This window comes from Dendrobates tinctorius, unplaced genomic scaffold, assembly GCF_039654945.1.
Source record: "Dendrobates tinctorius isolate UK_male_01 unplaced genomic scaffold, ASM3965494v1 ptg000164l, whole genome shotgun sequence".
NCBI lineage: Eukaryota > Metazoa > Chordata > Amphibia > Anura > Dendrobatidae > Dendrobates > Dendrobates tinctorius.
In genome coordinates this window covers 3,032,869-3,060,514 of record NW_027361831.1, presented here as the reverse complement: position 1 = coordinate 3,060,514, position 27,646 = coordinate 3,032,869, and the positions used below count along the sequence as shown (strand labels likewise).

The window sequence follows — 27,646 nt, the reverse complement described above, 5'->3', positions numbered from 1 at the left end:
TTTTCAATAAGGATTGTATGAGAGACTTTGTCAAATGCTTTGCTGAAGTCAAGATATACTATATCTACAGCATTTCCTTGATCCACCCATTCAGTGATACCGTCATAGAAGGAAATTAAGTTAGTCTGACATGACTTATTAGTTACAAACCCATGCTGACTCTGTTTAATCACTTCATTCTTATCCAGGTATTGACATACATGTTGTTTAATAATTTGTTCAAAGATCTTTCCTGGTATAGAAGTCAGACTCACCGGCCTATAGTTGCCTGGGTCCACCTTCTTCCCCTTTTTGAAGATAGGAACAACATTTGCTCTTCTCCAGTCTTCTGGCACTTCTCCTGTTCTCCAAGAATTTTCAAAGATTATGGAGAGGGGTTCAAAAATTTCTTCTGCTATCTCCTTCAGTACTCTGGGGTGTAATTCATCTGGACCTGGAGACTTGAATTCATTTAGGTTAGCTAAGTGTTTCCTCACTATCTTTCTGTTTATAGATATCCTGGATTCTTCTATTCCCTTAATAGGACAGTGAATAACAGTTGATGTTGCATTTCCTTTCTGAGAGAAAACAGATGCAAAATAGGAATTTAAAAGTTCAGCCTTCTCAACATCCTGTCTTACCATTTCATCATTTTCATCCTGTAAAAATCCTATAGCATCTTTGACTTTTCTTTTACTTTTGACATATCCCCAAAATCCTTTATTATTGCTTTTGACATCTCTTGCAAGCCTCAGTTCATTTTCAGCTTTAGCTAATCTGATTTGTGCCCTGCAGGTTCTGCAGACAGCATTATATTCTTCTTTAGATATGCCTCCCTCTTTCCATTTTATAAACATTTTTTTCTTCCTTTTTAGCATGTGCTTAAGTTCTGTGTTCATCCATCCTGGTTTCCTTAAATGCTTCCTATTCTTCCCTCTTTTCGGAATTGTTAACAACTGTGCTTTGAGAATTTCATTTTTCAAGATTTCCCATCCTTCCTGGACATTTTTGTCTTTAAGGATATCCAGCCATTGGATCCCTCCAATTCTCTTTCTGAATCCCTTAAAATCTGCCTTTCTGAAATCTAACCTTGTAGTATGTATGTAGCATATATGTAGTATGTATGTAGCATATATGTAGTATGTATGTAGTATGTATGTAGCATGCATGTAGTATATATGTAGTATGTATGTAGCATATATGTAGTATGTATGTAGCATGTAGTATGCATGTTGCATGCATGTAGTATATATGTAGTATGCATGTTGCATGCATGTAGTATATATGTAGTATGCATGTTGCATGCATGTAGTATATATGTAGTATGTATGTTGCATGTAGTATATATGTAGTATGTATGTTGCATGTAGTATATATGTAGTATGAATGTAGCATGTATGTAGTATGTAGTATGAATGTAGCATGTATGTAGTATGCATGTTGTATGTATGTAGCATGTAATTTTTTTTTTTTTTGTACATTCAACACATTAGCCGGATGATGGGACTACTATTGTCCCATCATTGGCTAATGTGTCAATCACTGTCATGGTAGCAGGCATCGCCCGATGGGACTTGTAGTCCCATCGGACGATGCCTGCACAGACCCCCGAAGCCTGCACAGCCCACCGGAGCCTGCACAGCCCCCCTGGCAGGCCGGCACAGCCCCCCGGCAGGCCGGCACAGCCCACCGGAGCCTGCACAGCCCCCCTGGCAGGCCGGCACAGCCCCCCGGCAGGCCGGCACAGACCACCGGAGACTGCACAGACCCCCTGGCAGGCCGGCACAGCCCCCCCGAAAGGCCCGTACAGACCCCAGAGAGGCTGTACAAGGGAAAAACAGGATTTTTCTTATTCCGATACCGGAAGTCCCATAGACTTGAATGGGACTTCCGGTATCGGAATCGGCGATACCGATACTTTTTTTTAATATCGGCCGATCCATTCCGATCCGATACTTTGAAGTATCGGACGGTATCGCTCAACTCTAATTGCAACATCACTTCTCCACTGGAGGGACCACAGTGTCAAATGAGAAGGAAATGCTCTGGTCTTGTCATCACAGAAACCGTGCACCCACGATAGCTTCTGGAAATGTCCCTTGCTGGAAATGTCCCTTTCCTTCACTGACACAGGGTCCACCTTTTTATACACATCACTCCCACATTACAACTGTGCAGTATGTTTAGAATCTTAAAACTGCACAAGACTTCAAGGTCTGTTTGTTATACAGTAGACTACTATAATCTTTATAAAGTTTGTTTGAGATTCGTTTGTCATTAGCATGTCTCTTAACAATAGCACAATGCATTACTACTGATTATAACCCAGGCTCTGTTTGCCTCTGGTCAACTTGTCAAAGTTGTCTATCATTGTTCAAAGTTCAACATATGTTGCTTGTTACAAAGTTAACTCTTCATGCTCATAGCATAATGCTCTAAGATGGGCAGCATGACTTCCATAATCACCTATTCTGAAAACTGGATACCTATCGTAACTCAAACACACACTCATACATGTCAAGATATGTATCACAATCGGTCCTCGATTATTGATGTCATGCACGACCCAATATTGCTACATGAGACCATAAAACATTTTGGTCTCTCTTGTTAATCGAGAATCATACTATTATTGAGCACAAGACTTCCTTGTTCAAGCAGCATAAATATTCATTGTCTATACAGTTGTTATTCCTATTGTAAGAATACATCACACAGAATTAGTTGGAAAGCTCCTTGTAGAATTCCCATCAACCACCCCCCAAGTTAAAGTATTCAGTATCTATCACTGTTTGTCAACATGGGTCACTTGTGTGCAAATCAGGATAATGAATCTTTGAAATACAGAGCTTCAAAGACCACAGAACAATTCCTTGTCTTACGGTATTGACACAGAGCAAACACTTTGTGTCTCAGTGTCAAAGATCAGCATTAATGATATTACACCATAGTATATTGCAATATAGTGTTTGGATTCAAACAACCATATTTCATATTTGCAATACTTTCCATCCTTGGTCTAATGACCACACTATATCAAAGCATATAAACAATATATTACAATATAAGATATCCATATTTTTATTAGCGCCACAACCCGATAACAAAAAATACTACTTCTCGTCTGAGGACATGGGGGATTTAGTTAGTATGGTAAGGGGCACTATGGGATTGGAGGAGGCGGAAGTGGAATGCTCTATTCTGGATGAAATGTTTGGGGGACTGAAGCCCAAAGACCAAAAGGGGTTTCCCATTCACGAAAACATCCGAAACCTGGTTATGCAGGAATGGGCCCTACCTGAGAAGGGGCCTAGTGTCCCCTCAGATCTGAGGAATCTGTTTCCCTTAGGGGAAGATTGCTCCCTATGGGAGGTCCCTAAAGTGGACATGCAGGTGTCCAGGGTGACTAAGAGAACGGCTCTTCCATTCGAAGATTCATCTCAGCTCAAGGATCCCATGGATCGGAAAACGGAGAGCCTGCTCAGGAAATCCTGGGATGCCTCCACAACCCTGCTTAAGGCTAATATAGCCTCTATGTGTGTAGCCAGGTCCCTATTTCGCTGGCTGCGTACGCTGGAAACCACCTCACTCAAGGGACCTCAATCCTTGACTCTCTTCCCCTAATCTCTACTGCGGAATCCATACGAGTAGCAGCAAAGTCTGCGGTCCTCTCCAACTCAGCCAGAACACTGTGGCTGAAATCTTGGGGAGGAAACTTTACGTCAAAAGCAAAACTCTGTGCAATTTCCTTCCAGGGAAGTTATGTATTTGGCCCAGCTCTGGATGACATCCTGGAGAAAAGCCATGGATAAGAAGTCACTTCCAGAATAAAAGAAACCTAGGAAATTATTTTTTTCGTCCCCTCCCCTGTGACCAGCCCTCCCAGAGAGATTTCAAAGGGAAGGGCAAAACGGGCTAGTGGAGTTATCTGAAAGGAGGTAAGGGCAGAAATATTCTGCCCCCCCCCAACAACAACAAAACCCTACTGACAAATGACAGTATTCTGGTAGGGGGCCAACTCTCGAATTTCATAGATCAATGGCAGTCCATAACCTTCGCACCATTTGCGACGGACTGAGATTGGAATTCTAGAGTCATCCCCCTCAATGCCTGAGAATAACCTCCCTACAGGCGCACCTCCAAAGATCCTTGCTGTCAGACATAAAAACATTTCTGCAAGCAGGAGCGATCTCCCCAGTTCCACAACAGGAGATAGGCAGAGGCCACTACTCTCGCCTATTTGTAATTGTAAAACCCTCAGGGAAGCACAGGGTTATAATAAACTTAAAGCCCTTGAACCGAGTGGTGAAGTACAGACGATTCAAGATGGAGTCGGTCAAATGAGCAATTCCCCTCATTGAACAAAATTGATGGCCACTATAGACCTGAAGGACGCTTAATATCATGTCCCGATTCGTCCAGACCACAGGAGATTCCTCAGGTTTGCGGTGTCCCAGGTCAACCACTGCCAGTTCAATGTCCTGCCATTCGGGGTGTCATCAGCCCCTTGAGTGTTTACCAAGGTGATGGCAGAAGCAATGATCTTCATTCTCCAGCAGGGGATCTGCATTGTCCCATACCTAGATGACCTAATAATAGCTCCATCCATATCTCGCCTGAACCAGGATGTAGAGAAATCTCTGGAAATTTTACAGTCCTTGGCTGGATTCCCAACCTGGAGAAATCAGACCTTCATCCCTCTGCAAGGAAAAAGTTCTTGGGGATACTCCTGGACTCAGAAAAGCGAACATCTTTTCTACCCAGGGAACGACAGCTCGACCTTGTTCAGAGAGTCTCCAAGTTCGGAGACAAGAGGGCACCAACCCTGAGAGACTCAATGTCCATCCTAGGTTCACTTACAGCATGTATCCAAGCCGTCTCCTGGGCTCAAGTCCATATTCGGATCTTTCAGTCCTATGTACTGCGATGCTCGAAGAAATGTCAGAATACACCGACCAAGAGAACCCCTCTTCCAGGTCATGTGAAGGCATCCCTCCTATGGTGGCTGAACTACCAGAATCTCCAGCAGGGTGTCAGCTGGGATCAGCTCCCGCTGAATATCGTCGCCACAGACGCCAGTCAGAGAGGCTTGGGTGCTATAGTGGAGAAATCCCACTTCCAGGGGATAATGCCCCCAGACGTCAGAGCCAGCTCCTCAAATGTGAGAGAACTGAAAGCTGTAGAAGAAGCGTTGAAGGCAGCATCAACCCTTGTCCAAAACCATCATGTACGTATCTGCTCAGACAATATGACTAGTGTCCTACATCTGTCACCAAGGAGGCATGAAACTCTTAAACCTAAAATTGGTGGCTGCAAGAATTTTTTCTTGGGCAGAGAAACATCTGCTGTCCATATTAGCAGTACATCTAAGGGCATCGGACAATGCGGAGGCAGACTTCCTCAGCAGGAAGGATGTTCATCCTGGGGAATGGAACCTAGACAAAACAGGTTTTTTTGTCTCTGGTGTCAAGGTGGGGAAATCCTGATGTGGACTTTTGATGATGTTTTTTTTCCCTCAGTCCCACCGACGGTGCGTGGGAAGTAGATGCCTTCTCCCATCCATAGCAGTTCGATCTGGCTTACTCCTTCCCTCCGATTCCCATGATAGCGAGAACACTGCAGAAGATACGGGCAGAGCAAGTCACTACAATCCTAGTAGCTCCCTTGTGGTCAGGGAGAAGTTGGTACGGAGCCCTACGAAGCATGGCTCAGGAAGGTCTAATACTTCTGCCCCAGAGGGCCAATCTCCTTCACCAGGGCCCTCTACTGCACCCAGACCCGCACAAAATGAACCTTTCGGCCTGGCTGCTAAAGCCAGAATTCTAAAGGCCTATCAGAAAAGTAATCCAAACTCTACAGAAGAGTAGGAAACCAGTGACTAACACCATTTACAGGAAGGTTTGGAAGAAGTTCTCATCTTGGTGTTCCCCAAATGCTCCAGATCCCTTCCATCCTAATATCGCATAGATGTTAGAGTTTCTTAAAGACTGCCTAGATCTGGGGCTCACAGCTAGTACTTTAAAGGTTCAAGTGTCAGCCCTTAGTTCATTCTATGACCAAGATCTGGCAAACCATCGATGGATCAAGCAATTCATAACCTCAGCATCTAGGATCCATCCCAGACTCCGTAGTCAGGTCCCCCCCGGGACTTGAACCTAGTTCTCAGGGGCTTGACCAGGGAGCCGTTTGAACCACTGTCTTCCATGACTCTGAAAAACTTAACGCTAAAAACTGTGTTCCTGGTAGCAATTACTACCGCAAGACGCATAGGAGAATTGCAGGCCATTTCAATACAGGAGCCATACTTAAACATCACGGAGGATAGCCTTATCCTGAGGTTAGATCCCTCCTTTATGCCTAAGGTAGTCTCGAACTTTCATAGGTTCCATGACATTGCATTGTCTTCCTCCTGTCCAAACCCCTCCAACACGAAGGAAGAAGTGTTTTACACCCTCGACATCTGTAGAATAGTTCTCTTCTACCTCCAGCAGACGGAGAGTTGTAGGATTGACGTGCGTGTGCGCGTCAAGCCCCACCCCTCATTATGTCGGAATAAAGACAAAAAGGCGGCAAAAAATACAATCGCGAATTGGATCAAGCAAGCTATCAGCCTCGCCTACTCGTCACAGAATGTTCCCCCTCCTACATCTTCAAGAGCCCACTCTACTCGTTCAGTATTAACATCGTGGGCAGAAAGAGGGAACACATCTTCTGAGCAGATATGCACAGCCACCACCTGGTCGTCTGTTCATACATTCACCAGACATTATAGACTAAATTTCAACAGGGATGTAACGTTTGGCAGACGTGTTCTGCAGGCTGTTGTCCCGCCCTAAGAAATTAGTTGTTGGCATTCCTCCGATATGGCTGTCGTGGAAGGTGACTAGAGAGAATAGAATTAGTCTTACCAGTAATTTGGATTTTAGGAACCTTCCATGACAGCACTAATTTCCCTCCCTATCTGATACACTACTGGATGGTTCCTGCACTTTGGTGGTAACTATGCATACTAGTGTGTAAAGAAAAAACACTGGAGGTAGTAGGAAGGGGAGGGTTATTTAACCTCTTGTGCATTTCCTGTCCCCCATTAGGGTGGGGAGACATCCTCCGATATGGCGGTTATGGAAGGTTCCTAGAAACCGAATTACAGGTAAGACTAATTCTATTTTTATTTGGTTAGGTTCCCTGACAGTCTCTCTACTTCCTGGTGAGTCCTGATGAACCTGTCAGTTTTACAGTTAATCAGTGGCCCTATGAAGGGATGACAGGATCCTTGTAAGTGTCAAGTTCATTTAAAGTGTCAGGATTTAACCATACTCCATGGAGGAGTGTGAGAATTTAGAAGGATACGAAGATCTGTATCAGGACATCATGGAGGAGGTTCTCCAGCACCTCACATCACCAGCTAATAGAACTAAATACACACGGCCTATAGTTATCTGCATGTAAATAATTCAGTCCCTGTATGTGTTTTCTCTAGATCTATCCAGTAACAGGACAATACCAAAGACACGTCCCAGTCCTCTTCCTCAACAGAACTTTATAGCAGAAAATCCTGATGTTCCTCAGGATTATCAGGTAGATGGAAAGAAGGTGTCATGAGATCTCCCCTATGATGTGTAGATGGATGTGAAGGTCTTGTTTTATCCACCAGTATTATATGTTTTATACTTGTGTAATGAGAACGGTGGAGATGGCAGGATTAGAGCTCATCATAGATGTGACTTCTCCATCTGTCTGTGACTTGTACAATATTTGTTTCAGGATAATGATCTGACCCATATTAATACTACAGAGACATCTATGAATGGTGAGGAGTATTTCAACTAGTGGTGTAAAGAGCAGATTTCTACAGATAACAGCCCAGGTGAGTAGTAACCTCTAAATGCAGAGAAGTCACAGATTCTTCTCAGTCACTGGCTGTGGCTGCTTTATTGATGGTGTAGTCTGGGCCATATCACATAATGCTCCACCCCAAACTGTCCCCATTGATATGGAAATTGACAGTCCTTTTGTTGAGTGAATTCCATTTGTCAGAGTTTGTAGGAAATTGAATCCACCCTAACTTCGAGAATTAGAAGATGTAGTTCTTTATCTGCTCAGATTTCTAATCTGCAAAGCCAAATTACAGCGTAAATAAAACCTGAACTAATTAAATAAATTCCTCTTAAAAAAATTCATCTAATTTATAAAGCTCAAAGTGTGTATGTGTGTGTGTGTGTGTGTGTGTGTGTGTATGTCCGGGATTGGCATCTGCACCGTCGCAGCTACAGCCACAAAATTTAGCACAGTCACACGTCTGGACCCCGAGAGCGTCCTAAGCTATGTTGTGAGGTGAAATTTTAACCCTGCGCGTTCCAATTCACCAAACAATTTTGCACCTGTCTAAATAATGGGGAAAAAGTGTGTGCGCGTCAAGCCCCGCCCCTCATTATGATGTCATAATGCCCCTATCTACATAATGGGGAAACAGTGTGTGCGTATCAAGCCCCGCCCCTCATTATGATGTCACAATGGTTGACTATGGGATGGAGGATGTGTGATGGGTATATGGGCACTGGACTATGGGATGGAGGATATGTATGATGGGTATATGGGCACGGGACTATGATATGAAGGATGTGTGATGGGTATATGGGCACTCGACTATGGGATGGCGAATATGTATGATGGGTATATGGGCATGGGACTATGGGATGGAGGATATGTATGACAGGTATATGGGCACGGGACTATGGGATGGCGGATATGTATGATGGCTATAGGGGCACTGGACTATGGGATGGAGGATGTGTGATGGGTATATGGGCACTGGACTGTGGGATGGAGGATATGTATGACTGGTATATGGGCACGGGACTATGGGATGGCGGATATGTATGATGGGTATATGTGCACGGGACTATGGGATAGAGGATATGTGTGATGGGTATATGGGCATGGGACTATGGGATGGAGGATGTATGATGGGTTTATGGGCATGGGACTATGGGATGGAGGATATGTATGATGGGTATATGGGCACGGGACTATGGGATGGAGGATAATTATAATTTGCTATAACTAACCACAGTTACTATGCCCGGGCAGTGCCGGGCTCTTCAGCTAGTTATTAAATATAAATAAATGCCCATATAGAACACACAATAAGAAGTACAAAGATTTTTAAAAAATTATATTAAAACCTATTCACCAAGAATGAGAATCAAATTAAGAAGATGGTCACATTACCTGTGTAGGTCCTATAGGTGGGATCTTGCCCTATTCACGATCTCTGCCTGAGCCGTGGAGGTTGGCACCCCAAGGTCACGATAGTGGCGCCCTCACTCATCATTGGCTCTCCATAGTAATCCCTTGCCTGTCTAATAACTGAGGAAGAAATTATATGAATCAATGCAACACACCAGTCTAAAAAACACACCTTGCAGGTCTCGGAATTGATACCTAATTGACCAGCTATTAGTATTGTATGGCTGATAATATAAATGGAAAATATATTAGCTGCCCTCCCAGGGCTGTGGGGTACTCGGTACCGGGCCGGTCCTTCAGAGGGGAATGTCACAGCAGCGGTGACCCGGTCCGTGGCCCTGGGCGCCCATGTAAAAGGATTGAGTAATGGGAATAAAGTTTATGAAGGATTCGTGATGCCACCTGTGGTGTTTGGCAATGAAGATGTTAAGCCGACGCTGCAGACCGTTCCTCTGGGACAGATGGTGGGTTGCAGCAGTGATGTTATAGCCCTCCACAGGCAGGGCTGTTGGTGCCAGGGCAGTGTAGATGGGTGTTGGGGACGAGGGTGCAGTGTCTAGCACAAGGATGTAGCAGTGCTGGAGAGTTTGTAGGAAGAAGGTAAGGACACAACAAGGTGCAGTTTCTTTACCTTTACTTGGCAAATGCAGTCCAGGGTACCGATTACAGAAGGCACAGGAGCAGGTTAGCCTGGAAGCTACTCAGGAATCTCTCTGCAAATAGGTTGTGTAGTCTCCTTCCTAGCGCTTAGTTGAGATACATGCAGTACTGTGTAACACTGAAGTTACTCCTTCTTATCTTCTCTTAGAACTACCTCGTATGGCAGACAGTTGTAGCCCTCTATCTCTCTTGGCTCACCCGTCGCTGTTGTGCCTCCGAGTCTTAGGTGGGAATAGAGCATTTACAGCTTCCTACTCCTCTGGTTTCTGTTGCAGGACCTTCAGTATCCATACAACCATGGAGTCCAGTCTCCAGATCATGCGCTATCACTGGGAAGGAGCTCTCTATCCTCAGCTCAACCTCCAGCTTCTCTCCACACATCTACACACTTTGGCCTCCTCACACTAACTGCTCACTCCCCTTCCTGGCCCTCAGAGAGCACTCCTCCCCCAATCCTGGTTCAGAGCTCCCTCTGCTGGCCCGGAGTGAGAACTGTGTTGCATGACATGGTTAACTGCCAGATAGACCCTTCATTGCTTCCAGGCATGACATCACACTCCCTGGAGGAAGGCGATGCCACTGTGGCGACCAGACTCCTGGGGGTGCCACACTTACCCAGGGCTGTCGCTAGCACCCCGGCAAGTGCTGGGACCCTGAGCAGGCCAGGGGGGCCAATTTGCCATCTGGGACACTGGCGTGCTATGGGGCCCGATGCCAGGGCCCATGAGTGGGCCCCCCCACCGCTTGCTCAGGTTCCCAGCACATGCAATACTTGCCTCTCTCTATTCCTCTGCTGCTGCATTGTCCACTTCTTCTGACTCTTGACCTTTCAGGTGAGAGGGTGCAATGAGACATCAAGATAGTGCATCCTATGCCTGAATAGTCACAGTGCAGCGAGCCAGAAGACGTAGATGGTAAGGACTCTGGAGCAGAGCAGCAGCCAGTGAGGAGAGGCGAGTATTTATTTTTTTTTAATGTTTGGAGTGATATATATAGTGCCCATCATAGGCAGCATATAATGCTTCAGTATATTATATATGGAGCAATATATGGGGCCATCATATACTGGAGCATTATATGGGACCCATCATATATTGTATGGAGCATTACACAGGGTCCATTATATATGGCACAATACATGGGCCCATCATACACTGTATGGAGCAATATTTGGGGCTCATTATCTGTGCAGCATTATATGGGGCCTGTCATATACTGGGTGTAGAATTAAATGGGGCCTATTATGTATGGGGCTCATTATACTGTATGCAGCAATAGGTGGCCCATCATATATTGTATGGAGCAATATATGGGGCCCATTATATGGAGCAATATATGGTGTCCATTATTCTGTATGGAACAATATAGTAGTAAGAGGGAATGTGTTTAAGGCAGATGACGGGTCCAGGAGGAGGAGGACACTTGGATTTATCAGTAAATAGGTCGTTGTTGGCTTTAGTCGGGGCAGTTTCAGTGGAATGGTGCAGTGAGAAGCCAGATTGTAAGCAGTCAAAGAGTGAGCAGGAGGATAGATTTGAGGACAGTTCAAAATGGATGTGGTGTTCCACTAGTTTTGAGGCATTTACCTAATCTTCTGCTTAAAGAATGAGGCAAAGTCTTCAGCTGAGATGAGTGAAGAGGGAGTTGGAGGACGAGGAGAGAATTGAAAATACTGAATAGCTGTTTTAGTGTTGTGAGACAGGGATGGTATGAGAGATGAGAAGTGGGTTTGTTTTGCTGCAGTGAGAAATTGTGCAGCCTTTTGACAATTTTTGTTACTTGACTCCCTTTCTTTGGCATCCACACAGGTGTATGTCTTGTAGTTGAGGGACAAAATGTGCTTCAGTGGATGGCAAGCTCTGCATCAAGTGACCTCTCCTCTTTCTCCACCTTAACATCACACACAGTACAGTCCTCATAAGTGGCCCCCCCAATTACCCTTGACTCCCTCCATGTCACAACTCTCCTACCGCCCAACTGACTGTGGAGAACCACAGATGGGCGAGTCTTCAGAGCGGTTTGCAAATTCTATTCCATGGGCATCACAGTTCTGCTTCACAGACTCAACAGGAGGAAAGCATGTTCACCGATGGGCAAAATGTCTTGCAGTTGAATCCGAGGCTGGACAAAGTAGGGTCCAAGGAGAATCGAGACCCTCATCATCAGATGTTAACCCATGGTGGTGGAGGTGATCCTGATGAGACTCAGATTCCTGAGGTGCACATGGATTGTACTGTGCTATCAGGGCAGGAAGAGGAGTATGGTGATTCTCAGGGCGAGGAAAGGGAGAACAGAGAGGATGATGATTAGGTTGTAAATCCCAGTTGGTGTGAACCCAAAGACATGCAGCTTAGAAACTCATCAGAGGAGATGGAGGAGGAGTAAGTCGAGTAGGTTATGTTGCGGCTTCCCATACAGTGAGTGATACAACCATGACATGTACTGCATCTTCAGTCACAGTCCAGCAGCTTGTCGTGTTCACCCTTTGTTAGCACAGCAGCCAGCCCTCATTTGTGCAGTTGTGGTCATGTAAAACATTGTTTCCTCTTACACATTTCAAAGCTAACAGTTTGAACTTCACCATCTTCAATCTACTAATAATAATAACCTTGATTTATATAGCGCAAACATATTCTGGAGTCAAAAGTTAAAGTTTACGATACTCAAACAATTAAAGCAAAAATGTCTACTCTGCTCGTAAAAACTTACAATCTACAATGAGGTGGGGCTGTCATAAAGTACTGGTGCTTATTTACAATGATGGTCCCTGACATCTTGCAGAAATAGGGGATATTTAAAGGCTGCATTAGTTACTCACCAGCCAATAGTTGTAGTCAGGGCTTTTTTTGTAAAAAATATTTGCTGGTACGCAATATTTGGCCCCCGTCCTCCTCTGTGCAGCCCCCGTCCTCCTCCTTCATACTCACCCTGCTGTGCCGTCGCTGAACGTCCCTGAATCCTCCATTGTCCAGTGCTGACAGCTTCTTCCTGCCTTCAGCGGTCACATGGTACCGCTCATTAAGCTCATGAATATGCTTCCATGCCCATGGGCATCCATATTCATGAGCTTAAAGGGAATGTGCCATCCCCAAAAAAAATTTTCAGCAATTTGAAAAAATGTAAAGAATTAATGTTTACATTTTCTTAAAAAATATTATCATTTGTTTTTAATTTTGTAAAATATGAAAAATAATTTTAAAAAGTTTGGTATTTCCACTTGTTAACACTAGGTGGAGAAGATACTGAAATTTGGCACAAAAACCTAGTGTACAAATAGCTCACATTACCGTCCTGCAGTAATTATGGGCATACAGTGTCCATGATGTTTGATTTTGATATATGATCATGCCCTAAAATGGACACTGTATGGGCGGAATCTGTTGACATGGGTGTGGTGTCACTCCTCTCCTCCCCTTCTGGGTGCTTGCTAAGGGAAAAGAGAGGATGACATTTAGGAACACAGTGAGCAGCCATTTAGATGGGGCCTGCAAAGTTACTGACTGTCTTTTCATGTAAAGTCTGGATCAGAACAGGCCATCAATCAGCAGAAATGTTTCCTGGATTTCTGTGGAGCAGACAAGAAGACTGCCCATCCATGTGTATAAAACACAGCGCTATATGTACAATCCCTGTCACGGAACAGGGTGCCCCCCATAGACCAGCACACTGCTCTCCTGAAATACTCTGTGCTGCTGTCACCCTGCTCCTTCCTCCATATATCAGGCCCCTGTCGCCTCGCTTTCACACATCGCCAGGACAGGATCTGAGGAGAGGAATGGGGTCTTTGGTCACCGAGGATGGCAGGCAGCAAGGATTCTGGGAGCAGGGTAACAGCAGCACAGAGTATTTCAGGAGAGCAGTGTGCTGGTCTATGGGGGGCACAGAGAGAGATATATGGTGGAGGGAGCAGGGTGACAGCAGCACAGAGTATTTCAGGAGAGCAGTGTGCTGGTCTATGGGGGGCACACAGAGAGATATATGGTAGAGGGAGCAGAGTGACAGCAGCACACAGTATTTCAGGAAAGCAGTGCGCTGGTCTATGGGGGGCACAGAGGGAGATGTATGGGGGAGGAGCAGGGTGACAGCAGCACAGAGTATTTCAGGAGAGCAGTGCGCTGGTCTATGGGGGGCACAGAGGGAGATATATGGGAAGGAGCAGGGAGACAGCAGCACAGAAATCCAGGAAACATTTCTGCTGATTGATGACCTGTTCTGATCCAGACTTTGCATGCAAAGACCCCATTCCCCTCCTCAGATTCTGTCCTGGCGATGTGTGAAAGCGAGGCGACAGGCGCAGTCCGGGGTGACGCTGGGAAGCAGGCTGGGGGGGAATGGAGCCATACAGTAACGATAAAAATGAGACCCCTCTCTTCAGCTGCTTCACCAGCCCTCCCCTGACTGCACCTATTACCTCTGACCTGTGTGCAGGTGCTCAGCCAGGACCACCCTAGAATGGGTCCCCTTTTAGCAGATCACAAATAATACCGCCATATACTTCACACACAATGCCGCCATATAGATCATACACAATACCACCATGTAGATCACACATAAAACCAGCAGGGTGACAGCAGCACAGAGTATTTCAGGAGAGCAGTATCACACGGCAGAGAATTAGATACAAGGCTCAGCAGACAGTATCACACAGGAGAGGAATAGATACACGGCTCAGCAGACAGGCAGTATCACACAGGAGAGGAATAGATACACGGCTCAGCAGACAGGCAGTATCACACAGGAGAGGATTAAATACACGGCTCAGCAGACAGTATCACACAGGATAGGAATAGATACACGGCTCAGCAGACAGTATCACACAGGAGAGGATGAGATACACGGTTCAGCAGTCAGTATCACACAGGAGAGGATTAGGTACACGGCTCAGCAGACAGGCAGTATCACACAGGAGAGGAATAGATACACGGCTCAGCAGACAGGCAGTATCACACAGGAGAGGATTAAATACACGGCTCAGCAGACAGTATCACACAGGATAGGAATAGATACACGGCTCAGCAGACAGTATCACACAGGAGAGGATGAGATACACGGTTCAGCAGTCAGTATCACACAGGAGAGGATTAGGTACACGGCTCAGCAGACTATCACACAGGAGAGGATTAGATACACGGTTCAGCAGTCAGCATCACACAAGAGAGGATTAGATACACGGTTCAGCAGTCAGTATCACTCAGGAGAGGATTAGATACACGGCTCAGAAGACAGTATCACACAAGAGAGGATTAGATACATGGATCAGCAGTCAGTATCACACGAGAGGATTAGATACACGGTTCAGCAGTCAGTATCACACAGGAGAGGATTAGATACACGGCTCAGCAGTCAGTATCACACAGGAGAGGATTAGATACGCGACTCAGCAGACAGTATCACACAGGAGAGGATTAGATACACGGCTCAGCAGGCAGTATCACAGGAGACAGTATTACAGATATGCCCACACTGGTGAAACTTCCAGCCCCCCCAATTATACACTAGACTATGGGCTGTATATGTCACTGTCCTCCTCAGACAGCCATAAAAGCTCTCATAAAAGCAAAGGTGTCAGATTACCGGAGATCACTGGGGCTGTGTGTGAGTGAGGAGGCGGAGACATAGCAGGAGGACAGTGGAGCTGGAGCAGGAAGCTCTGTGCAGAAAGTGGAGCTCAGCAGATAGCACTGGGCTACAGTAAAATGGCGCCCAGCCACACCTACAGCAGTGAATGGTGCAGCCCACAAGGGCGTGCCCAGTTCACTGCTAATGAGGCTGCATGGTGGGGTCGGGAACCGACCGCAGTCTCCTATGTCCAGGGACGGCCATATTTGCAGACTGTATGAGTCCTCCACAGATCTGCAAATCAAGATGGCAGCGCCCAGTGGCTACATTAAAACATTATTACAAACAAACCATAAATCCTAGTTAGTACAACATTTGCTTTAACAACATGTTTTGTTACTTACTCTTTTTTTTTGCAAACTATATAAAATTGCGGCACCTTTCCTTTAATGAGCGGTACCATGTGACCGCTGAAGGCAGGAAGAAGTTGTCAGCGCTGGGACAAGGAGGATGCAGGGGTTGTTTAGGGAGGCATGGGAGGGGTGAGTATGACTTCCCAGCCACCGCTCCCCCTCCCCCGCTAAAGCACCTTCAGATTTCCGGTACACCATACCGTCGCAAAAAAAGCACTGGTTGTAGTGCTTTTGGGTGCGGTTGAGTTTGTTGGCGAATTATGTTCTGAGAGGCCGAGAATAGGCTGTATATAAAAAGGATTTTGATTAAGGAAGGGGATAGGCCTCCCTAAACAGATTTTGTGTATTTAGATAATGCCCAATACTGTGTAAGTTGTTGTTGTTCCTAATTTTATGGGGTAGAAAGGGGAACAGAGGAGTTTGCTAGGTAGGAGATTGAACATACCCTAGACAAAGACCAGATCAGGGTTAGGTAATGAAGATGATAGTGATGTCTGTGGTTGGCGGGAGAGGATGGAGGAAGCAAGCTTTAATCTGCCCCCGCCACCAATACACTATGTACTTGGACCTCAAGGAAGCGACCGACACATGAGCGCCTTCTTGATACGCTATCTGTAACATGATTGTTGGCCGTATTGTTAGCACTAGAAATAGTGCTGATTACTGAGTTGCCTCTCTCTTAGATCTAAGATACAAGAGTAAATTTTGGCCGATGCTTCACCCCCTCGAAAGGGACGCATGCACGCTGGATTATCGAAACGTGTTTTTAGTCAATATTAAGGCTGTGTGCCCACGTTGCGTTTTCTATGCATTTTGCGGCCTCGGAAATGCTTAAAAAATGCTTTAAAAACGCATCCCCATGCAATCCTATGGGATTCCGCAGTTGGTGTCAATGCTGTGGACTTTACTGCTGCGGAATCGCATAGCGGTAAAATCCGCAGCATTTCCATTACTTCTGCGGAATCGCGGCGATTCTGCCACCATGGGATTGCATTGAAACGCTCACTTTACGCGTGTGGCTATGACCACCGTGCGTGAAGTGAGCGCTTCATGTGCGGTTGGTACCCAGGGTCTGGAGGAGAAGAGACTCTCCTCCATGCCCTGGGTACCAAATCCCTGTAAAAAATAGAATTAAAATAAAAAATAGGGATATAGTTACTCTCTGTCGGCCCCCGGAGCCGTCAGCCACACTGCCAGCATCTTCCGTTCCCAGGGATGCATTGCGTGAATGACCTCTGACATAGCGGTCTTGCGAGATGCTTCTCTGACTTCTCTGCAGGGGTCCTCACTGTAGCTGAGAATTCCTGCAGAGCCAGAACTCCTCCTGTGGTGGGCATTGTGGTGCCCCAGCAGTCTGTAGCACCACAATCCCTGCTGAAGTCAGAAGAAAGAAAACAGAAACACTACAACTGTAAGTGTTACCTGATCCCTGATCAATCTATCTTCATCCCCCTTCCCCCTATTTTTTCCCCCTCCACCCCCCCTTTTGCGTCGCTTCCATTCGCAGCCGCCGAGCGTTGATTGGTGATGCAGTTCACCAATGAACACTCGTGCTCACTTTTTTCCTCAGCCCCCTTTGCACCACCTCCGCACACACATCCCGCAGCCGCAAAACTTTGATAAGTAACGTGCGTTACTTATCATAGCTTGTGCCTGCCGTTTTTCATTTTTTTCACCCCCCCTTTGCGCCACCTAACTATAACCCTAACTGTTGATCCCTGCCTGATCTCTATTCATCCACCCCCTTTGCGCTGCCTCCGTGTACACATTTAGCAGCCGATGAATTTTGATAAGTGACGCAGTTCAATTATCAAAGCTCGTGCCGGCTGTTTTCCATTTCTCTTTTTCACCCCCCCCTTTGTGCCACTCCAGCCGCTAAATTTTGATAAGTGACGCCATTCACTTATCAGATCTATGGCCTGCTGTTTGACTTTTTTTCACAGGTATTTTTTCTCCCTATTTGCTTTTTTTTTTCCTTTTAGCTTTCTTTTCAAAATAGTTTGCACCAATTACTTAGCCCCCTCCCCACACATGCACATAGTTATAAATAAAGTACACCCAAGCACCATACTCACAAAAAAAGTTCCACGCATCACGTTCGTCCCAGCAGCGCTATTCAATGGAGGAGGCATATTCTTTCCTTGCCTCCGACACTGATAGCGAGGGAGAGGATCCAACTTTTCTTTATTTTTCTGATTCTTCATCCTCTTCCTCTTCCCCCTCCTCATCTTCCTCCTCAGGTCCTGCAGAACAGACATGCAGACGCCTCAGGACAGAAGATGAGGCAGCACCCACCATGCCCGCAGCTGATTCAGCAGACCCTGTGTGGACCTCGCCCCCCCCTGATAATTACGAGCCACTGATTCCTGATTTTGTGGCAGAATCAGGAATCAAGCTTGACACCACCAGCCTCACAGAAATTTTCATCATATTCTATCTGGTCTCCTGTAGATGCAGTTGAAATTATGCAGTTTTGGGGCCTGGTCCTCCACATGGGGATCCTGAAGAAGCCCGAACTTCAGCAATATTAGAGTGTTGATGTTTTATACAACACTCCAGTATTCCGAATAGTCATGGTCCGGACGCATTTTCAGGCCATCCACAAATTTCTGCATTATAACGATAATGCACAGTGTCCCGCACGAGATGACCCCAATTTTGACCGTCTGTTCAAGGTTCAGCTGGTCATCGAACACTTCAACAAAAAGTCTGCTGAAGTGTACGTGCCCCAAAGGGACATTTGCATGGATGAGTCCTTAATCCATTTTAAGGGCATGCTCGGATTCCGTCAATACCTGCCCAGCAAGAGGGCAAGGTACGGAATCAAACTCTCCAAACTGTGTGAGAGTACCTCAGGGTACACCCACAGGTTTAGCGTGTATGAAGGAAAGGACACCAGGATTGAACCCCCCTGAGTGTCGTCCTGTCCTGGGAGTGAGTGGGAAAATTGTGTGGGATTTGGTACACCCACTGCTGGATAAAGGTTATCATCTCTACACTGATAACTTTTATACCAGCGTTCCACTCTACAAATCCCTCTCTGCGTGATGTACCGCAGCCTGCGGTACTGTCCACAAAAATCAGAGAGGCCTCCTGAAGACGCTACTTGGGCAGATGCTCCGAAAAGGTGAGAGCAGAACCCAATGTAGCGACCACCTGGTGGTGGTCAAGTACAAGGACGAGGGATGTCCTTCCCTTGACCACCATACACGGTGATGGCAGCGCCCTCAGCACTGTAAGGGGTACCTCTACACAAGTCAACAAACCTGACTGTGTACTGGGGTAGAAGAAAAAGATGGGGGGCGTTGATATCTCCGATCAACTCCTCCAACCGTACAATGCTTTGAGGAAGTCCAAGGTATGGTATAAAAAGCTGTCCGTGCACATCGTCCAAATGGCAATGCTCAACGCATTCCTGCTGTCACGATGTGCACCCCACACCGATACGTCGTACCTTCAGTTCCAGGAGGTAGTGGTTAAGGCCCTGATGCTTGGCACTCTGGAAGGAGCGGGCCCCAGTACTTCTGGAACTGAAGGTGCTCGTATCGTACCAGGTCAGCATTTCCCGGGGGAGGTCCCGCAAACTGCAAAAAGTGGTACATTGCAAAAAAGGTGCTGAGTGTGTTACAAAAAGGAATACACAAGGACACCAGTTAACAATGCGACACCCACTCCGAAAAACCTGGCCTGTGTATGAAGGATTGCTTCAAATTGCACCACACCTCAATGCACTACTAATTTACTTTACCGGAAACATTAGATTAGTTGGGGCACATCGAGATAAGTTCCTTGGGGGTCTAGTTTCCAAAACAATGTCACTTGTTTTTTTTTTTTCTCTGTTTAGGCACTTCAGGGGCTCCGCAAACGGTAAATGACACCCGCAGACCATTCCACTAAAGTCTGTATTCCAAAATGTCACTCCCTTCCGAGCCCCGACGTGTGCCCATACAGTAGTTTTCTCCAACATATGGGGTACCAGCATACTCAGAAAAAATTGGACAACTTTTGGGGTCCAATTTCTCCTGTTACCTTTGGGAAAATGAAAAATTGGGGACTAAAAGATCATTTTTGTAGGCAAAAAATAGGGTTTTTTATTTTTGCGCCCGGGCATTAAAAACTCCGGTGATGCCCTTGGGGGTTCAAAGTGCTCGCCACCTATATAAGGTCCTTAGGGGGTCTAGTTTCCAAAATGGGGTCACTTGTGGGGGGGTTTCTACTGTTTAGGCACATCAGGGGCTGTGCAAACGCAACATGGCGTCCAATCTCAATTCTAGCCAATTTTAGGTAGAAAAAGTCAAACGGCGCTGCTTCCCTTCCGAGCCCTGTCGTGCACCCAGACAGTGGTCACTCCCACATATAGGGTATCAGTGTACTCAGGACAAATTGAACAACTTTTGGGGTCCAATTTCTCCTGTTACCCTTGGGAAAATAAAAACACTGTTTCTAAAAGATCATTTTTGAGACTAAAAAGTTAAATGTTCATTTTTTTCTTCCATGTTGCTTCTGCTCCTTTGAAGCACCTGAAGGGTTAATAATCTTCTTGAATGTAGTTTTGAGTAGCTTGGGGTGCAGATTTTAGAATGGTGTCACTTTTGTCCCTAAATAAAAAGGTTTTGAAAATTTTGTTGTAAAAATAAGAAAAAGCTGGTCAAATTTTAACCCTTATAACGACCTAACAAAAAAAAATTTGGTTTCCAAAATTGTGCTGATGTAAAGTAGACATGTGGGAAATGTGATTTAGCAACTATTTTGTGTGACATATTTCTTTGTTTTAAGGGCATAAAAATTCAAAGTTTGAAAATTGTGAAATTTTCAAAATTTTCACCAAATTTCCAATTTTTTTTCACAAATGCAAAAACTATCGACCTAAATTTACCACTAACATGAAGCTCAATATGTAACGAAAAAACGCTCTCAGAATCGCTTAGATCCGTTGAAGCGTTCCAAAGTTATTACCTCATAAAGGGACAGTGGTCAGAATTGTAAAAATTGGCCCGGGCATGAACATGCAAACGACCCTTGGGAGTAAAGAAGTTAGGCTGGTTTCACATTTGCGTTTTTTAGCGCTGGAAAAAAACGCATATGTGCGCATGCGTTTTTTCCCCTATATTTAACATGGGTGTGCATACCTGCGCGCTTGTAAGCGCATGTATGCGATTTTCATGCGCTGCGTTTTTTTGGGGTGTGCGTTTGGATTTTCCAGACGCAGCATGTTGCATTTTTTGGCCCTGCAAAAAAGCGCATGCGCACATATGCGCACGTTTTGCGCTAAAAATGGCCATTATAGCCTATGGATGCGCATATGTGCGCACTGGCATGCTCATGTATGCGTTTTTTTGCATATGCGTTTTTTTTTTTTAACCATGGAATTTAGGGGTTTGGGTTAGAGTTAGGGTTAGTTAAGGGGGTTTAGGGTTAGGGTTAGGGTCGGGGTCAGGGTTAGGGTTAGGGTTGGGGTTTGGGTCAGGGTTAGGGTTAAGTATGGTTTGGTTAAGGGTTAGGGTCAGGGTTAGGGTCAGGATTAGGGTTAAGTATGGCTTGGTTAAGGGTTAGGGTTAGGGTCAGGGTTAGGGTTAGGGTCAGGGTTAGGGTCAGGATTAGGGTTAAGTATGGTTTGGTTAAGGGTTAGGGTTAGGGTCAGGGTTAGGGTTAGGGTTAGGGTCAGGGTTAGGGTTAGGGTCAGGGTTAGGGTTAAGTATGGTTTTGTTAAGGGTTAGGGTCAGGGTTAGGGTCAGGATTAGGGTTAAGTATGGTTTGGTTAAGGGTTAGGGTTAGGGTCAGGGTTAGGGTTAGGGTTAGGGTCAGGGTTAGGGTTAAGTATGGTTTTGTTAAGGGTCAGGGTTAGGGTTAGGGTCAGGGTTAGGGTTAGTTAGGGTTTAGGGTTTGGGTTAGGGTTAAGTATGATTTGGTTAAGGGTTAGGGTTAGGGTCAGGGTTAGGGTAGGGTTAGGGTCAGGGTTAGGGTTAGTAAAGTCATGGTTTGGGTTAGTGTGAGGGGCCACCCTTATGTTGGAAAAAAACGCAAACGCGGTAAAAACGCACTAAAAACGCATACAAACGCATAAAAACGCTGCGTTTTTTTCATGCATGCTCATAAAAATGCTTGAAAAAAACGCAGCAGTTGTATGCTTTTGTATGCGTTTTTTCAATGCGTTTTTTTGGAGGAAAAACGCGCTGCAAAAAAAAGCAAGTGTGAAACTAGCCTAAAACAAATTTTTTCATGTTTAATAAGAGATATTTTTTACAGATTTTTGGTGCCAATATGGGTTTGAATTTTCCCCCTTCTCTTGCTATTTTATACATGGCTTGGTGGTAGGAATTATTTCTTTTTTCTGATGTTAACCCTTTTTACAACGACATGTTTTGGTTTCGTAGATACGTGGATGACCTGATATTCATATGACAATGTTCTCCTTCTAAAATATGGGAATTTCATGATTATCTAAATTTGAATGATCTAAATTTATCTTTTACCATCAGTGAAATTTGTAATCAAATACTGTTTTTGGATATTTTTTTAACAGGTGATGTGATCACACATAAAGTTCACACCACGGTTTATAGAACAGACAATTCTCACAATTCTTTATTGTTGTCCTCTTCCTCTCATGCAAAACACACTATTTAAAGCCATTCCTTATGGTAAATTTAATAGAATCCGAAAATTATGTTCTGATCATGACACGTTTTTAAGAGAGTCTTATTGTTCATAAATGTTTATTGGATAGAGGATACAATCAGTATGACATCCAGACAGCTTTTGATAAAGTCTCTAAACAGCCTAGATTTCAAAAAACGCACCGGTTTTGTTGGATTCCCACTCTACAGTTTCATTTTCCACCCCTTATAGCCCTCAATTTAATTCTATTAAGAATATAATTAAAAAATATCTTCCAGTTGTCAATCAGGAGGAAAATTGTTGACAATGGATGTAGGTTTATAGCTAGAAGGGGTTATAGCCTTGGTAACGCTTTGTCTCCTAGTATGTTGAAACATAATATACCGCCCAAAACATGGTTATCTACAACGGGTTTCCCCAAATGTAAAATTGCAACCGCTGCAATGTTTTGGTTTTGCTCTTGATAAAACTAAATTAATCAGTTCCTTTTCAGGATTTTCCCAGGGTATTACTACTTTTCTTAATTGTGACACGCAATATTTTATTTATTGCATTTGCTGTTTGACATGTAAAGTGCAATATATTGGCTGCACAACAAGGAAAATTAAACGGATTGCCAAACATTAAAATGCAGCTTATTCAGGAACCACAAAGCATTTTGATAAGTCATCATGGAGATGTCACTCATTTTGCTTTTTATGCATTTGAGAAAATTTCCAATCCTGTACATCGTGGGAATAAGCAAAAATTATTACGGTAACTACGCAGGAGGCATATTGGATTTTAAAATTAGATACTAAATTTCCAAAAAGGCTGAATTCAAGAAACTATCTTTTTTACATTTATTAAATAGGGTCTTGATCACAATGCTCATACATGTCTTGTGCATAATTAATTATTCACTGTTTTTGATTGGTTGTTTAATGTTATTTATTGTGGCTGTTATTTCTACATGTTCATTCTATGAGTAAGGGTGCGTTTCTGCACCTGAAATGCATCAGGCTTTCTCACGTTTTAACTATGGCATAATTTTTCCAAATAAAGGTTTTTTATTTTTGTGGTGTGCCGCAACCTTTCCATTGAGTTGTAAAATTATAATATTTTATTTAAAAGTCTTTTGTTTTCATTGTTGGCAGATGACTGTAGCAGGAGATCAGAGGGACATCTGACATCTTCATTTTTTAAATCGGATGACCTTTATGGCACACAAGATACAATCAAAGACGAAGCTAATTTTCCAGATAGTATTTCATCTTTTCACAGTGAAGATCTATCATTTGGCCCTTTTAAACAGGTCCTATCTTCTGATTCATCACAGGAATATTTTATCTACAAAACAAATCTTGTTAAACAGATGAAAATTCACACACTGGAAATGCTACATTCCTGCTCAGAATGTGGAAAATATTTTAGGAAAAAATCGCATCTTGTTGTACACCAGAGAATTCACAAAGGGAAGAAGCTATATTCATGCTCAGAATGTGGGAAAAATTTTAAGCTTAAATTACATCTGGTTATACACCAGAAAATTCACACAAGGGAGAAACCATGTTCATGTTCAGCATGTGGGAAATACTTTAAGCAGAAAACGCATCTTGTTGTACACCAGAGAATTCACACAAGGGAGAAGCTATATTCATGCTCAGAATGTGGGAAATATTTTAAGCTTAAATCACATCTGGTTATACACCAGAGAATTCACACAGTGGAGAAGCCATATTCATGTTCAGCATGTGGGAAATACTTTAAGCAGAAAACGCATCTTGTTGTACACCAGAGAATTCACACAAGGGAGAAGCTATATTCATGCTCAGAATGTGGGAAATATTTTAAGCTTAAATCACATTTGGTTATACACCAGAAAATTCACACAAGGGAGAAGCCATGTTCATGTTCAGCATGTGGGAAATACTTTAAGCAGAAAACGCATCTTGTTGAACACCAGAGAATTCACATAAGGGAGAAGCTATATTCATGCTCAGAATGTGGGAAATATTTTAAGCTTAAATCACATCTGGTTATACACCAGAGAATTCACAAAGGGGAGAAGCCATATTCATGTTCAGCATGTGGGAAATACTTTAAGCAGAAAACGCATCTTGTTGAACACCAGAGAATTCACACAGGGGAGAAGCTATATTCATGCTCAGAATGTGGGAAATATTTTAAGCTTAAATCACATCTGGTTATACACCAGAGAATTCACACAGTGGAGAAGCCATATTCATGTTCAGCATGTGGGAAATACTTTAAGCAGAAATCGCATCTTGTTGTACACCAGAGAATTCACACAGGGGAGAAGCTATATTCATGCTCAGAATGTGGGAAATATTTTAAGCTTAAATCACATCTGGTTATACACCAGATAATTCACACAAGGGAGATGCCATATTCATGCCAAGAATCTGGGATATATTTTAGCTATAAATAACGTCTTGTAAGACATGAGAACTCACACAGGTGAAAATGTTCCATGCTGCGTATACCCCAATACAGCATAATCATAACATATAATGGATGTTGCATACTTAATCCTACACTTGGGGTCCTTTTTGTTAGCCAAATTTGATTATTTTTAATTGATCCAACTTCATTCTCCCATTTACTTTCACCTGTTCCCTCATTATGGCATTAGATATCCAGGATCATTTTATCTTACTACTGCAATTACTAATCAATAAATCTTGGTATAAAGAGAGGTTTCACAATTGGATGTGTTAAAAAATTGCTCCTGTTCGGAGATAACCTTAGAAATGTGCCCCATGCTGTGTACTGTGTAATGGCTGTGTCTGACCGTACAGAAACATGTTCTGAGCATACCACATGTCCTGGGCAGGGGAGAAAACAAGAGGATACAGACAGGACAGGACGGGATCACAGCTGATTCTTTCGGAGGTAAAATATTTTAACTGGAATTGAGATGTTTTACCTCACAGAATCTGTGATGCCATCCTGTCCTGCCTGTATACTCTCGTTTACTTCCTCACCTGCCCAGGAGCAGTGATCTGTTAAGATCATTTTCCTCCATGGTCAGACACGGCCATTACACAGTACACAGCAGGGGCACATTTATAAGACTATCTCAGCATAGAAATATATATGTTTTTAACATATCCAATCATGGAATTATAATTTTACTAAAAATTTTCTTGATTAAAATGTACTTTGTACAGGGAACAACAACTAAAAAGCCTGCTACTGCAATTATAGCTATGAAAAACAAAAAAGGAATTCGGAATTTGCAATTTCCCCTCTTTTGGAGATAAAGCAGCCTCAGAGCACGCTGTATGCGTCTCCAAATATGGTTTGGGAATAAATTTTATGATTTTTTTTTTTTTAAATGCTTATTTGGCATCCTTATTGGGCTATTTGGAAGCACTAATAAAATGCTGGGTATATATATATATATATATATATATATATTTTTTTTTTTTAATCTGATATTTTTATTACAAATTTTAAAGAGAAATTACAATAATACACCCTCCATACCTTTTCTTTCTCCATTTCTCCCCATGTGGAATGCTAGCATTCAATTATCTATAAAGAGACATATTGGGGCTACAGCAACATCATGTGTTATACCGAGGTATAGTGCTAGCTCTATAGTTCATTATACAAGGACATATAGACCAGACAAGGTCCTCATATTCAGGCAGTTTCTGTTCTTCTCAATCGCTCTTTATATGAATAAGGTCAGTGAGTCTTATTATATCGAGCAGAGAAGCTCCAGGGAGAAAGACTCAAGCCCGGTCTTACATGCTGTAGGCCAGGCCCTCAGTATCCAGCCACGGGGCCCGGATTCTTTTATTTTTGGCTGTATCGTTTATTGTAGAATAAATCCCTTTCTCATACAATCCTGCAGTAATGACTGTTAATCACGTTTTGTAAGAGGGTTAATCTGAATGTTATAAATGTATGTGCAAGAAACAATAAACGTCCTACCGCAGTTTTACCATGTGTCCAGTGTCATTTCTTTTACATACCCTAACAAACAAACCTTGGGGTCTCCAAGCAAACCTGCAGATTATGGTATATTTACAATTGTAGGTTGGGCCACTCAACTATCCCTTTTGTATATTTTCCTTGGAAGGCCATCCACCCAAGGAGGCTTTTTAGTGACCATAGATCCTATAGTTAAAAATTTTCCAAGCTTAAGCTGCATTAGGAAAGTCTTTTGATTCAGTAGATGGTGTTGCAAGAGTGGCCTGATGGAGAAATGACAATCTCGTTCATTGTTTGCGATACTGTAGAAGTCTATTTTCAGTATAGAAGGTGAATCATGTATTAGTTGACCTAATGTGTGCAACTCCTCCATGCGCTGGCTGGCACTTTTCAGCCTGGGGGGCAATCACAAGGCAGTGGCCCTCCTTTTCCCTGCTTATCTCTGCCCATTGTATTAAAGCAGCAGAGATAGCAGGCTTTAAAAAACAGGCTGGTACGTAGATATGAGAACAGTAAGGAGCTTGCTGCATAGATATGGGAGCCGAACCCAGCTTACTCCAGAGCTGTTATGAGTTCATTTTCTCCTTCACCTCTGATGTCTGATGAACTCCCTCTGCTGGTGAAAGGAGGTAGTGAAATTTGATCTGGATGGGAAGAACCTGTCATCTAAACAGGTGGCGTGTGATTGGACATCCGGAATTTCTGAGTGGATGTAAGGCAGCCGACGCCCTGCAGGGTTGCTGGTGATCCTTTCTGCTCTGAACTCTGGCATCCAGTTTAGTTCCTGTCTACTAAAAGCTAAGTTTTTGCTCTGCTATTTTTCCATGAGATTTTGTTTGTTTACTTAGTGTTTGTGTTCAGCCTGCCCTGGTTGGGACGGGCTGAACTCCATTTTTGTCTCTGATCAGTTGATCTCTTTGCTCTGTCTTCAGAATATACCTGAGTGCTGATATAGTGATTGTGAAGTGTAGTGACTTCAGGGCCTTTTCTATCAGACGTGTTGGACATTATTTTTGGCAGGGCTTTTTGCGGATTGCAGCCAGCATCTCTTCTGTCCTTTCCTATCTAGTTAGTTGGGCCCCATCGTTTGCTCAGCCTGTCTTTCTGTCTGTGTTTGTGTTTTCATCTGTTTTTCACCGACAATACATGTTTGGGGCTGTCTATTGCTTTGGGGTCTGCTCTGGGGCAGTTTAGATTTCCTCTTTCTTTCTTTAGGCTTATTA

General features: G+C 43.9%; 1 protein-coding gene across 6 annotated transcripts in view; it reads left to right on the top strand.

The window, feature by feature from the left end:
- Window positions 1-26,433, top strand: part of LOC141052910 (uncharacterized) — a 159,838-nt gene extending 133,405 nt beyond the window's left edge. For 3 of the 6 annotated variants that reach the window (XM_073550233.1, XM_073550232.1, XM_073550234.1), the window contains exons 2-4: window positions 7,460-7,557; window positions 7,744-7,846; window positions 23,615-26,433. In XM_073550233.1, coding sequence (XP_073406334.1) covers window positions 23,833-24,909 — 1,077 coding nt within the window. In that variant the 5' untranslated portion in view covers window positions 7,460-7,557; window positions 7,744-7,846; window positions 23,615-23,832 and the 3' untranslated portion in view covers window positions 24,910-26,433. The remainder of the gene's footprint in view (window positions 1-7,459; window positions 7,558-7,743; window positions 7,847-23,614) is intronic. The other 3 variants (XM_073550237.1, XM_073550235.1, XM_073550236.1) reach the window with 1 other exon arrangement.
- The last annotated feature ends 1,213 nt before the right edge of the window (window positions 26,434-27,646 follow it).